The sequence below is a fragment of the Amyelois transitella genome, chromosome 9 (assembly GCF_032362555.1).
Source record: "Amyelois transitella isolate CPQ chromosome 9, ilAmyTran1.1, whole genome shotgun sequence".
Classification (NCBI taxonomy): domain Eukaryota; kingdom Metazoa; phylum Arthropoda; class Insecta; order Lepidoptera; family Pyralidae; genus Amyelois; species Amyelois transitella.
In genome coordinates this window covers 8,433,740-8,447,633 of record NC_083512.1, presented here as the reverse complement: position 1 = coordinate 8,447,633, position 13,894 = coordinate 8,433,740, and the positions used below count along the sequence as shown (strand labels likewise).

The 13,894-nt window shown below is 36.2% G+C and overlaps 1 protein-coding gene across 1 annotated transcript in view; it reads right to left on the bottom strand.

Moving 5' to 3' along the window:
- Positions 1-231: 231 nt before the first annotated feature.
- Positions 232-13,894, bottom strand: part of LOC106142805 (A disintegrin and metalloproteinase with thrombospondin motifs 1-like) — a 39,193-nt gene continuing 25,530 nt past the window's right edge. The window contains exons 8-17 of the mRNA XM_060945883.1: positions 13,606-13,814; positions 12,858-13,000; positions 12,464-12,582; positions 10,277-10,382; positions 9,029-9,369; positions 6,657-6,751; positions 4,404-4,526; positions 2,179-2,283; positions 910-1,042; positions 232-612 (exon numbers count right to left, since the gene is read on the bottom strand). Coding sequence (XP_060801866.1) covers positions 343-612; positions 910-1,042; positions 2,179-2,283; positions 4,404-4,526; positions 6,657-6,751; positions 9,029-9,369; positions 10,277-10,382; positions 12,464-12,582; positions 12,858-13,000; positions 13,606-13,814 — 1,644 coding nt within the window. The 3' untranslated portion in view covers positions 232-342. The remainder of the gene's footprint in view (positions 613-909; positions 1,043-2,178; positions 2,284-4,403; positions 4,527-6,656; positions 6,752-9,028; positions 9,370-10,276; positions 10,383-12,463; positions 12,583-12,857; positions 13,001-13,605; positions 13,815-13,894) is intronic.

Genomic DNA, 13,894 nt, shown 5'->3' with positions numbered 1-13,894 from the left:
TTTAAATTCTATTTCTCGCTTTTTTCTATTGTAATTCCTTCTGAGCCTATGTGATTTACGGGTTACTAGATTTATTGTTTTTTTATTTGTTATTATTGCTTAACCTTATAATTTTCTTACCCTTAACCTTACATTCTTCTTTGAAATCTTATATTTTTCTTAAGATTTGGAGAAGGGGTTTCTGTATCTGATTTTTAATTTAAAAAAAGTTGTTAATAAAGTTCATTTATTCAATGGAAGTGGTGTAAATACGTTATGGCACTTCGTTCCGTAATATTAGCTTAACTACTTATAAATAGCGAATAGAAAATACTGATTACATCAAAATTATAATTATATACGTCATCCCGCGTTGTATGTGCTGTATCTCTTGCAAGCGTTGCAGCAGAGTCTTCGGAAAGGTGCGAGGACGCAGTTTCTTGGCAGTTCGTAATGTTGGCAGTATTGGGAGTCAGGGTTGGTGCACTGTTGGGGTTGGCGTAATGATAGGGGGCAGCGGCGTTGGCGACAGCGGCGCCGGCGCTCACGAGGCTTTGGGCCGCAGAGTATGTCATTGGGCGCTGGGCAGATCAGTGGCCGCCGAGATATGCCTCGCCCGCAGGTTGTTGAGCACTGGAAGTATTACAAATATTCATCATCAATATCCTGGCGATTGTTGAAGTTCCGTCTTCAGTCAGTCAGGTCAGTCAGGTTACAATTACACGAAGCGACTGCCATCTGACTTTCGTAATAAACTAACTAACAGGGGGACCTAATTCAGTACGCATACTCGTATGATAGATGACATGAGAATGTTGGGAGGGATCTACCATTAAATCCCACTCGGTAACATCCAGAAGCATTCTCTGCCACTATATTTTTTTGTAAATTCAAGTTTTGATTTTATACAAATTAATTTAAGGAATATACCGGAGTCCAAGGCATTTCTTGCCAGTACGAGGGGCAGGGGATCTGGTTGCATGGCTGCTGCTTCTCGGGCTTCTCATCAGGGCACAGGACGGGAGACACGAAGTTCTTTATCAAATCAGACTGAGACGATATGCTGAGGGTCAAACAAAGCATAATTCTTATTTGAAAGATCAAGGTACCGGGACTGTATTTGCAATATATGGTGTATATGACAAAATATTGGTGTTGGCAAAATCCTACTACTATGACCCCATAGGGGTAAGATTTCTTCGAAAAGGTTGCGAAGGTTAGACGGGAGAAACTTCGTGATAAAACTTGTTTTATGCGATATAGCAGGAGCAAAGTCAAAAGGTGCATCCCGGGCTCCTCTCCAGAGGTGAGGATGTCATCGGGATTAACAGATATTTAATGATCAATAATATTGAAAGTCAAACTCATGAGTGCGACACACAAACATAATTTAGTAAAATTAAGTAAGTACTAACAAAAATTTTATGTGGTAAAATTACATCTGCGAACCCTAATCATGCCTTTGTTCCATCTCTTTGGATGTCGGTCTGTTTGTCCCGGTCCGGTCAAACATCCCTTGTTTACCCTTCTCGTCTCCAGGGTACTCTGTCTGAGTTGTAATTTAAATTGACCACAGAGTATTGCCGCTCCTTTGGTTTATACAATATCAAGATTTTATCATGAAGAAATTATCAAATGTGATACACTACACAATTCTTTTTAAATGAACATAAATAACTAATGACCTATTATACATTTTAAAGTAAAAAGTATCACGAAGAATCATTCAAATTATTTTTTCTGAATGTATTTTTCTTCAATGACCTCCATCAAAATATGTTTCTCAATCTTTAATTCTAAAACAGATGATAAAATCTGACTTTATTCTTTACTTCAGGTATACATGGAAGACTCGTTTCAATAAAACTTGTGTTATGTGTACCTACATATGAATGTGATGGTTTATACTGGCTTAATTTGCCTTGAGATTTAGGCGATAGGCTTACAACCTACTCTCTTAATCTCAATTTCAAAATATAAGCGCCCAGACACGAAGTCTTTCGAGTCTTAGATCCGGTGTTTCACCAAAGCGGAGAGATGTGGAAATAACAAAATCTGAATTGTTCTACAAAATAAAATTCATCTTATGAAGTCATAAGTTTCGTCAACCGTGATGTGACTCCTTTGTGTGTTAAATATAATGGATTTACATGGTGTATGTATTCATTTCACCATCGATATTATATATTCTCTACTCACGTGATTCCTGTCGGCACGCAGTACAGCTGTCGCTCCTGGAAACCCCGCTCCCCGCACGTCGCGCTGCACCCCTCCCACTCCCCCGCGCGCCAGGAGAACTCGCAGCTACAATATACAAGAAGTTTAAAACCAAATGGAGAGTACAGCGGCGGATAGGTTACCACCATAAGAGGTATTTAAGCGGCGTGTTTTAAACATAGATTAACATAACTCCATATTTTCCCGAAGGTATTGTTATAGGTAAATAAGAGAATAAGTACTTTTACTCGTTGAGCAATTATGTGATTAGGTGGTTCCTATATAAGACGCTGCTTGTAATTGATTGACTTTACCTAACTCTGAACTGTAGTAATTGTTGGACCCCAGAAAAAACGTGAGCGGGAGAGCCATTTCAATGAGATGTTATTCTCTCAGCACCTCACCTCGGTGCTGAATAGGAGTCGACATTGAGAACAAAAAGTGTTATGAGAAAAAATATCATGATGTACTTAAAAGGTTACTTCATTCTGAGCTTTTGAGGTTCTATTTTTGCAGCGTGATCACTGGAACTATACAAAATTAGCAGAAATCTGAAAGTTTTCAGATTTGTGAGAGAAAACTACAATGGACGTTTCTTGATTTTTGCTAATCTAAAAAATATATTATCCTCCATAAAGTTAGAAACTCCTTGATAGAATAACAACCGTCATTATATTTTCCAACACGTTTTTCCACCTGAACCCTCTCCGTTACACTAGCTATTCTATTAAACGTGAATATAAGAGCTATAACAAGCCAGACGGGGTTGTAAAGGAATACACTATTATCGTTAAATATAAAGGACTGTACTGTGACACATTTATATTAAGCCCGGTATTTAAGTTGAAGTATTCGCTATACGTTTACCGTTCCAATAGAGATGAGGTACTGTATATGGCTGGCTACTATAACTTATTTTTTGGCATTCGGCTAGCTGCAAGATAGCGTCCCAGAGATGTTTACTAAGTGTCGTAAATAGTAGTAACTAGTTCCGAGTAGACCTTAGTGGTAAATGAGCCTGAAATTCTTATCCGATATTCATCTGGCCTACGATCAATTTGATTACATAATTCCTCGTCCTTTATTTTGTATGTCCTCGTGCTTTCGCCAACAACACTGACTATTCATCGATAGAATGGACTTCTTTAGTTGAATTGTTTGCAGGCCAAACGACTGCCGGAATACTCTTTTAGACTCGTTAATCTAACGTTCGTTTGCGTCTTAAAACGAGACGAAAGAAGCCTTCTACACAAATAAGTTAGCCACTTACTATCGATATACTTAGGTTTAAAGGTTAAACCCATGTGGACTTAACTCAAAGCATATAATACAGTGGACGATATCGACAGGGGTTAAATATTAAAGTGTAAGCGATCGATGTTGGTGCTGGCTACCTTAGATCATTATTCATTACGAATGGCGCCGCGCCTTCCTCTCGCTAAATATTAAATGAGACGTGTTTCTAACAATTTAAGAATTTTTGTTTCAGAAAAGGCTCTCCGCAATGATTACAGCCCTCTTAGGAACCTCGTTCGAAATTCTTGCTCTTTCAAAGAATTTCTATTGAGATTAAAATTTTGTGTTTCCTTGAACCTTGTCCTAGAATTGTCTAGCATAATCTTACCAAAACGTAACAGTGATTAAATTTATTTATTTTCTTAAAAACTCGCTAACTTTCTTTATAACTATCTCTTGAGAATGGACTGTATGAGAATGACTGAGTGGTGTTGACATATCGTCTATGGAATGGTTGACAGAGCCAACAGTCTTGAAAAGACTGATAGACCACGTTCAGCTGTTTGGTTTAATGATAGAATTGAGATTCAAATAATGACAGGTTGCTAGCCCATCGCCTAAAAGAAGAATCCCAAGACATGTACTCAACTTTTATTTATTAAGAATTTTAGTGCATTAACTTAAATCTTTAAGAAGTGGCTAAAGTAATGCCTTAACACTCCTGTCTCGAAAGCTCCAAACAGTACAAGTAGGTAGTAAAAGATATGGTGATTCGTGAGGTGCGTTGGGAGTAACGACGCTTTATTTGCTATATTCGATAATGGTGAAACCGCTGCGCATTCTTATCTATGGTTATTGCATTTTTCAAAATTTATATTGCTACTGCCTTGGTCTCAAAGGCATTGTATCATCACCATACGGATACCACTTTTGCGGAACATCGAAAAACACTTAACTGGAAGGTGACTTACCTATGGGAATTGCATCGTTCAAGCCTTGGCTTGGCACACGGCTGGTCCCTAGGGCATTGTGTTCTGACTATACGGATACCTCCTCCGCAGGACACTGAACATACTCCTCTTTCTTCGGGCCATCTGCGAAAAGATGATAATAAATAGGTCATAGAAGTTTGAATTATAAGTTCGGATTGCTACCGGTTCAGCTAAATCTTTTCTTGAGTAGGGTTATCTATCAGTATAATTGTATACCTTGCGATAAAGTGATCCATTGTCAGGCAACATACAGAGTATCTGGTAAATCGCGTTTCATGTCTAAGAAAAGTAAATCATGATTACGTTTATAAAACGAAAAAAATAATAATCACACCACCTGTATAGTTAAAAATATTTGGCATAATAGGGAGTTAAAATTTTACACGTTCTAATGTTTATGTTCCTTAAGCAAATAGAGGAGGATTAAAAGAGGATTTAAGTAATTATGGCGGGAATAAATATTTTTAATAGTTATATCATTTGACCTGGGCAGAGTCCCGGGCGTTTGCTAATAATACACGTAAAAGTTCTACTTTTTCGGACAACGCCCAAATTAAAAAAAAAGGAAATGTCTTTGCCTTAACATTTTATAGCAAGTAAAACCAGCAGTTTTCTCTTAAAGTCAAAACTTTAATTAAGGCGTAACAATTTGTACTATAACAGAATTTAGCGGGTAAACATCCCCCAGCGGCTATACTAAGGAAGTCTTAAGTTACTACTTTAGTTCGGTTATGTTTCATCAAGTTTGTTGAAGGGATCACACTACTCTATAATTACGCTCACCTAAACGCTTCAAAGCTATTAGTATTGCAATACCTACAAATAGTATTGTTACATAACAATGTGTATTAATTATACATAGCTCCACCTCCTGCCGAGACCAGTTCAAAGATATATCGTCTATTGATATGCATGGGAACGGGTATTGGCACGAGATCGACATAACATCAACGTCTCCAAAGAGCCTCTACGTGTTGGATTAATATCCCCACGCAAGCCTCTAAAAAATCCGGGGTATAGACCCGTGACGTCCAAGACAAAAATAAATAGGCACGAAGCAAAATTCTACAAATGAGAAGTTGAACACTGAATAAACTACTCGTATACGACAAAATTCACAAACTATCATACTCTCTTTGTGAATACGCTGAACAAGTTTTATGTTTAAGTTAGTAGGCGAGCTTGGCTATGTCGCTCACTTTCAACATTTGTTTCAGTAGTTGTCGCGAAAGGCTTTTTTCTCACAATGAAATTAAATCGCAAAAGGACTAGGACTTTATATAATTAATATTCAAATGACAGTCACTGATAAGGCTGTTACAATGGCAGAATATAGGAAAGTTAATTTAACCAGCAACTTTGGCTTAAGGTTAAAATCTTCAAATCTGAAAAGAATTAGTTTTCATTATATCTCTTGCCAGTCTGGCGTCGCAACGGGCTACAAATCAATTAATTACCTCCCGCAATCCATCCTCTTTTTTTAGGTATTCCTAGTTGCGCCACCATACCATCACTAGTTTCAGATTAAATTTTTGTGGCTCCGAAAACATTATGTTGCAACTTAAGTACGTCTTCTTGTAGTCAGAGACAAGACGAAATGCGATTTAAATGTTAGTCTTTTTGCTGGTCAATTGTTAAATGGAGAATAGTCTGTGCCTAGCCTTACTTGTCGCTGACATGGCGGATTTTACTTCACATTTTGTGTTCGTAGCTTGTCGATAACCTATTGAGTTTCACTAGGAGCATATTCCGGCGTGAATTTTCATTGAAGCAAAAATAATTTAGCAGCCTCTGAGAATTGTGCTATAATTTCAATTATTTTTCGTAAGGAAACGTAGCTATTGCTTGTACCTAGTTTTAAAATAACATAACATTTGACTAAGTGTTCTTGTCAAGTCTGTGGTGTAGGTAATTTACACAAAATGTGGGTCGTGCCATTTAAATTTTTCCCATTGTTATCTATAGCTAACATCATATTTGATTTAATTATACTTATCAAAACTGTTATTAAGGGCTATGGTACAATTTACACAAAATAGTAGTCGTTCTATAGACTAAGCACCCATGCCTCGAAGCCTAGAGGCGAATTGTACGCAAAAATAAAGGAGTAATAATAGGAATAAGGAAGGGAAACATAAGCAAAAATAAGAGAGAAGAATAAGTCAATCTGTTCGTATAGTCAATTCCGTTCATAAAGCACAATATTCCATATTCAAATCAGTAGTTTTTTACCTGTATTCCTGCGGGTGCGTGCGTCCGGCAGGAGTGCTGTAGTTTACGGATACTTCCACCGTGAACATGTCGTACGCAGCGCTGTCCGGACTTGCCTGTACCACAAACCGGAAATTATTATGTCAAGCCTATATTGAAAATGATACGGATGTAAGAAGCCCCTTTTTGGGGCATTGATCCAACAGATTTTTTTTAGAAATGGCTATGTAGTCTTTGTTTGTATGCGATTAGTTCATTATGTCTTTGCAATTCTTCTTTTTATAAACATACATTTACCAGCTTCGCCTGGGCGAATTTTGAGCCACATATAAAAGAATACAGGATTTTCGCAAATCCCACTGTATCTATTGGTTTTACCAAGATGAAACCCTATATTTTCATAGGGAAATTTTCAAGATGATTCGTTAAGTAGCTAAAGCGTAAAGAGACAACAAAAAAAAAAACAAGTAATATTTTTCTGACATATTAACGCACAGGTCAAACCACTTGATTTGAAATATGCCATGTAACCGCCTGAGCGGTGTCCCGGGCAATGGTTTAGAACAATATTTTATTTATTTGACACTCCAATATTCCCACCGATTATGCTTTGAAAATCAATTCACAGTTCCCTAGTAGCATCCCTTAAAGGTATGAAATAAAATATCACAACTTAATTGTTAATGATGACATTATGATGGTATGGAATATAAAAATAAAATATTTTTCGCTCATCGTTTTTGCGATCCATGCGACAGAACTACTATTATAAAGGTCAGATTAAAAGTAGCCGCAATAGTGCTGCGAAGTTTGTGATCCGACAACAAATGTCTATTCTTACTTAAATATGCCAAAGAAAATAAAATATAAAATAAAATTTATTACGATCATTTCTATGTTACATACACTGTTTAAAATTAATCGGTACAATTTGGAAACTTAAAGCGTATCGGCATCTTACCGATACTTCTTTCTTATAAAAATAAAACTGCTTCATTTTTTATTCTTTGTAATATCTGCCTACCTCTTCAGAAAAGGGGCGTTATTTTATATGTTATATATGTAGAGTAGAGCTTGCTAATTACTCCAGCCGCATCTGAAGACTTCTCTGAATAATTTGAGGCACGACCCTCATCACAAAAGCTTCGGTTCGTTACACTTTTCATAGTTTACGCATATAAGCCCATCCTGTTTGTTCACACGCTCTATGTTTTGCCGCCATGTTTATGTTAATTGGAATGTGAATTTAAAGACAGAATATTAAATGTTTTGTATTATAAACCCTTCCATAGGCATATTATACTTAATACATACATACATAAAATCACGCCTCTTTCCCGGAGGGGTAGGCAGAGACTACCTCTTTCCACTTGCCACGATCTCTGCATACTTCTTTCGCTTCGTCCACATTCATAACTCTCTTCATACAAGCTCGGCGGTTTCGGGTACTTTTGACCTGACCCTTTACCAGGACGTCCTTAATTTGATCAAGATACGTTCGTCTAGGTCTTCCCACTCCGACCTTTCCCTCCACACTCTCCTTGTATATCTGCTTAGTCAACCTGCTTTCATTCATCCTCTCCACATGACCGATATATATATATATATTATACTTAATTGTGAAAGTTTTTTGTGTGTTCAAAGGGTTTTTTCTTTCAGGGCAAAATCGCTGGGTAACAAAAAATTAAAATGCCTGTTTATTTATCAGAAGACAGACCGTGTTTATTAAAAAAATAAGTGCATGGGAAAAATAATGTTTTAGTTAAACGTGGGTGGAGTTGCAAACAAAAGCTAGTCTCTCATTCCATAAAGGTAAAATATAAATATCGTAGCTACCAGTGAGGGCATTTAAGTTGATATCTATTAGTATAAATCCGCTTGACTTCGATTATTTCAAAACTTTGTTACTTCGAATACTAGAGCGAATAATAAATTGAAAATGTCAAAAAGATTAGCTCTTCTCACAGATTTTATTTAACCGGGTTTTCTTGCGGTTCAACATAAATTCAGACTTTATAACTTAGATGAAACTGAAGCTTTTGCTACAAAGTTTGTCGGATATTTATTTTGTACTTAGCTTTCGTAAAAGGTTGTGAATATAAAACCTGTATTTGCGTCATCTCTCAAAATAGTGTTCGAGGAAAAACATATCATCTTTTTCCACATTCTTGGATCACGGTGTATTAACCGAAGTGATTATGTATCACGTCCTTATCCCTTACTGGGTAGACAGAGTGCATATTCTCGAAAGATTAAAAGGCCAGGTTCATCTGGATGGCTTAAAGATTGATTTATAGTAAAATACAGCTTGTGTGACGTGTTGTTGTAAAACGTGAGGTTTAAATAGTGCAATTAGAAAAAAGAGAATTAAGGAAAGATGCCAGTTCGCTTACCATAATAACCAAATCCCTCTGCAGTTTTGATAGTGAAGTTATATTAATATGCGAGTCCGTCTGTCTCCACTGCAGCACCGCGCCGCTAACCACAGCCGAACCTTCCAATCCTTCTCTTATATCTACTTCTACGATCTGCAAATTCTGTGGCACATTCGGGTCATATTTGAGGTCGTTGTACTGGGGGTTGTCAATGGCGAATCTTCTGGAGTGCCTCATTACTTCCAGGATGTGTTTGTCGGCACCGAGCTCTTTGAAAGCAACCCTGATGCTGGCAGGAGTGGCCACATGCATGGAGAGCTGGTGGGCGTCGTAAGGAATGACGGCGAGGCGGGTCCAACCTGTGGTTATATTATTTTTTAAAAGCAATTAGAAGAGTTATAAACATTAAAAATAAATATGGAGACAAATTGAGAACCAGGTAAGTTAGATTGTAGGGTAGCGTAGCATAAAAATAATATATTAAATTGTAAATTTTGTCCTGTAATTTAAATTGTTTTTTAAGGCATACGAACATGTTAATTAAAATGATTCCAAATATAAATAATAATACCATCTTTGCGACATATTTAGATGTAACCATTCAGACGCAAAAGCCCAATTAATCCGGAGTATTTCATTAATACATGTCAATATTTATATAATCATATACCTAGGTACAGGCAAGTTATAATTACGATCAGTTGCTTAAACAAAAGACTTTCTAGGATCAACCGTTAATTGAGTTTGAATTTACCCTGGCAGAGCCGACATTGTACAAATACTCGATTAAGCTTCTACGAATCTGATATACGATACCTAATATGAGATTAATTACAAAATTTTACGTAATTAGATTAACTTTGACCAAACCGCGTGAATTTATAGGAAGTTGCTGTAATGTAAAATTAGACTGTAATTAGATTATCTCAGCAAACCACAACAAATGTTTGAAAACCCATGTTAAGTAATTGGAACTTAAAAATGACACTTTTACGTACTATATCGACACGTTACCTCATAACAAATAATTCATATTTTACTACATAATTCATAGTTCATACTTAAAATAAGAGTATATTTGTGGAAACCAGATAACACAGAATTATTCTCAACTAAATATTTTAACTGATGAAAACATTATATATTTATCATCAAAGACAAAAATAAATCAGTATGGTTATTATATGCATACAGTTAAAAAGACACCTTTTTGCAGCGTGTTTATGTTCAAAATTTTTAGGAACAAAAAATATCAATGGCAGATACCTTTAACAAACTTTGTGTAGAGGTAGGTGTTGTTAGAACAATATCCGTCGGGGCACCAGTTGCACGCCGGGTCAGTCGAGTTGCACTGGCCTTTGATGCAAGTTCCCTGTCAAAAATGCCAGCTGAGTTAGCTTTTGTGAAAATTTTTAACGTGCAGCTTTTGTGAAGCCATTTACGATGCATAGAATTTAAAGAGTATTCACAAAATGTTGGTCACTTTAAAATCTGAATAATAATTGCTTCCTTGGACTGGTTTTTAAGGGTAAACTTATGAATATTCAAGTCTTGTATATACCTAAATACATACAAGACCTGTATATTATTTTTTTACCACTTGTAAAGTACTCCGTACAGCTGAACCTTACTAGCATTTAGCTGTACGGAGTGTACCAATTATTTTGTTTGGTTGTTTTTAGTCTGGATGGGACATTTTAAGATTCGAATAACTTTTGATTTTAGTTGCTATCTCACAGTCGTGAAGTCATGATTAAAACACATCAAAGGCTGACTAAGGGAGAAAATCGACCGTATAACTTTGCCAAATGTATGTTGATTATCATCCTCCTGGCGTTAGTCCTCAGTTAGGCCAGTCTATTATTTTGATTCTGGATGGGTAAGTCAGATAACTGGTTTAGCAACACGAATTTAGGAATCGAACTGATGGACATCACTCAGAAAACAGTTATAAGAACATTGTCGTTTCACCGCTGACTTTCTTTTCCCGGCAAATCTAGCATAAAGGTGACTTAGTGCTGGATTTGGTAGAGTAGAATCGCGAAAGTACTCGTACAAAATAGACGTTAATAATTATTGTTTTCAACGTACAATTTACTCCCGGTTCGCAGAAATTCAATTAGGTTGGCAGTAAATTCACTGCCAATCGAATAAAGATTTCATCACATATTCCGATATTCCACCAGCAATGGATATGTGGATATGATATAATAAAGGAATAATAGTCTGAAAAATTTAATTTACTGTTTTGATTTCTAATAAAAATTATATACATATTTTAAAAAAGCTATTTTGTCGGACATGTTCCGGCTGAATCGAGTATGTTTAGACGACAAAACTAAATTCTTACGAGCGGACCATCGACTCTTTTTAGTTTGAATAAGATCAAAAGAATCTTGCTCATAAAGCATTTGATTGACTTTTATAATCTGCGCGGAAAGAGGAGAAATTTGGACAAATATTTACCTACAAAAGTCACGGTGGTCACACATCAATCGCTCCTTAATATTGTTGACCTCACTCCCCAAAACTGTTACTTCAGGTATATTCTAGATTTTTCTCGAACCCTATCCAGGGAGGATGCAATAGGGTCAAACGGCAGGAGGTTAATGAGCTTATCACTCGATTATCAATTAAATTGATAATCGAGTGATAAGGCCAATAACAAGTTATATCACCTCTATTCTACGTATAGTTGCATCTCAGATGTCTAACTCATTTAGTCACATGAATATTCAGAACTGTCTTGTCTATTAGCTAGCCTTTAGCAAGTTAAGTGACTTGGAAAGTACTAATTGATATTCTAGAAAGCTGTGGAGTTTATAAATTTGTACTTCATTCATAAAATTGGTAAATGTTTTGAACGTATTAATGTCATTTATCCATAACGTAACTATGTTTTATAAGGTGTTGGTTTTTAATATTTATTGGTTTTAATGTCTAAGCTTCGCAAAGAGATTAAATCATTACGATTAAAAAAATAGTGATTAATATAAAATACAAAAAACAATACTGGCTTATGCACTATTTAGAGTAAAAATTGTCGACGTTAAAGATGATAAGCGTGCAAATAGTCTGAAAACTGAAGACGCCAACCGGACAAAATGAAAAGACAAATAAAAGAAAGCGGACTTTGGCCTGGAAGCACTATGGTGGTGGATGCAACTTGGAATGTGCAAAATATGAGAGAGATAGAAACTATAAAACTATTTTAAACGCAAGTTGTTGCTATGCAGGGTCTGTACATTTTGTAAATTTAATTTTAGTTCGTAATCACCCTTTTTTATATAAATAGGTTTAGTTTAAATTTTGCTTATTCCAAAAAATTTCTATCAATAAATGTCGTGTTTATCTGAGTCGTGGTTATAGGCCGACAATAGGTGCTTTTTAGGATTGAGGCAATCAGCTAAAAATGCAAAGAGGATGATGATTACTTATAATAATTTGAAATACCTGGAAGCAAATATCATAGGGTCTGGTGTAGCTGCACGAAGAGCCATCATGCAGGGTACCAAACAATAATGGATCGCCACCGTCATAGTCCACACACCAAAGCTCACAGGTTTTCGACTCTAAAAACAAAAGAAAACAATATATTCCATGAAAATGCTTACAAGAAAAGTTTTAAGTTGTTACAGGCAGAATGGACAAGCAATACTCTTATAGATATATTTATTTATGATTTGAATGTAGTCAGCGTATCATCATTTTTTAACAACTGATTGCAAATTGTAGAAATCCGTAAGACCTACTATAGGGACTGTCAGGAACAGATAAAACTAGCAACTTCTCCAAATAAACTGTATGTCATTACCGTCTAAGATAAAAACTATCATATTGTTCTTACCATCTGGATGAATGTAGGGTATATATCGATTGGACTGCTGGAGACACAAGTCGGTGCGTAAGTCCGATGCGTGGACGCATTCTCCCGCGAAACAGGTCGCCATTTGGGAACTGGCACCTTCACACGCACTCTCCGATACTAATCTGAATAAAAAGCAAGTAGTATTAAGATTTAATTTATATGAGTAATATCTATTTAATATAATTTTCTTGTAAGCGATGGTCTAGCAATATGTCACTTTTTGAATCTCACTTCTGAATGTGACCTTTTAGACTTTTCATGTCTATTGGCTCTGAATGTATAATATTCTTTGTAACAATTTTAACGGAGGTCAGGTTATTTTGCGGTAATTTGGCCTTGCCTTTTCCTGGATGGTGGTTGATACATGAATTTCCCGAGAGGGTTTGAGATATTTTACTTTTAATAGCGAAGTTTTACGTAAGTTTGGTATCTGTTTTCTTAGTGAACCAAAGAAAAGCAATCAGCTTGAAGTTAAGGGAGGTCAAATGTTTTCTAAACAACAATGGAAAGAAGTCTATCAGGTAAATTGATCACGATCAATAGTTCTGAAAAGTGCACTGTAGAAAATCTCAACGGTTCTTCTACGATTCCATAAAAGTTGGGTGTAGGAACTATAAGCAGCCTATCGGTGTACTAGCATCTAACTTCTTGTAAGATGATCACAAATTTCTTTTAGATGTGCCACCCTTAACTAACTTAAATTCAGATTAACTTTCTCGGATCTTACCCTTGAAACCAACATTGCCTGTTTCGGGTTCTCAACCCATATCCACAAGAAACGTTGCAGGTACTCCATTCACTCCAGTCCTCCCAACGAGGCAGTCTTGACTCTGTGGACTTTTCTTCTCCTTTCTCTCTTCCTTTTGTACGTTTTTCTTTTTCTCTCCTGTCTTTAGCGCCGCCGGGCATCGGCTGGCATACTCTGTTTACGCACCACTGTAAATTTTAAATAAATATAATTATCTATATTGAGACGATTAGAATGGTAGACTAACTCAACTAAGCATATTTTTCGC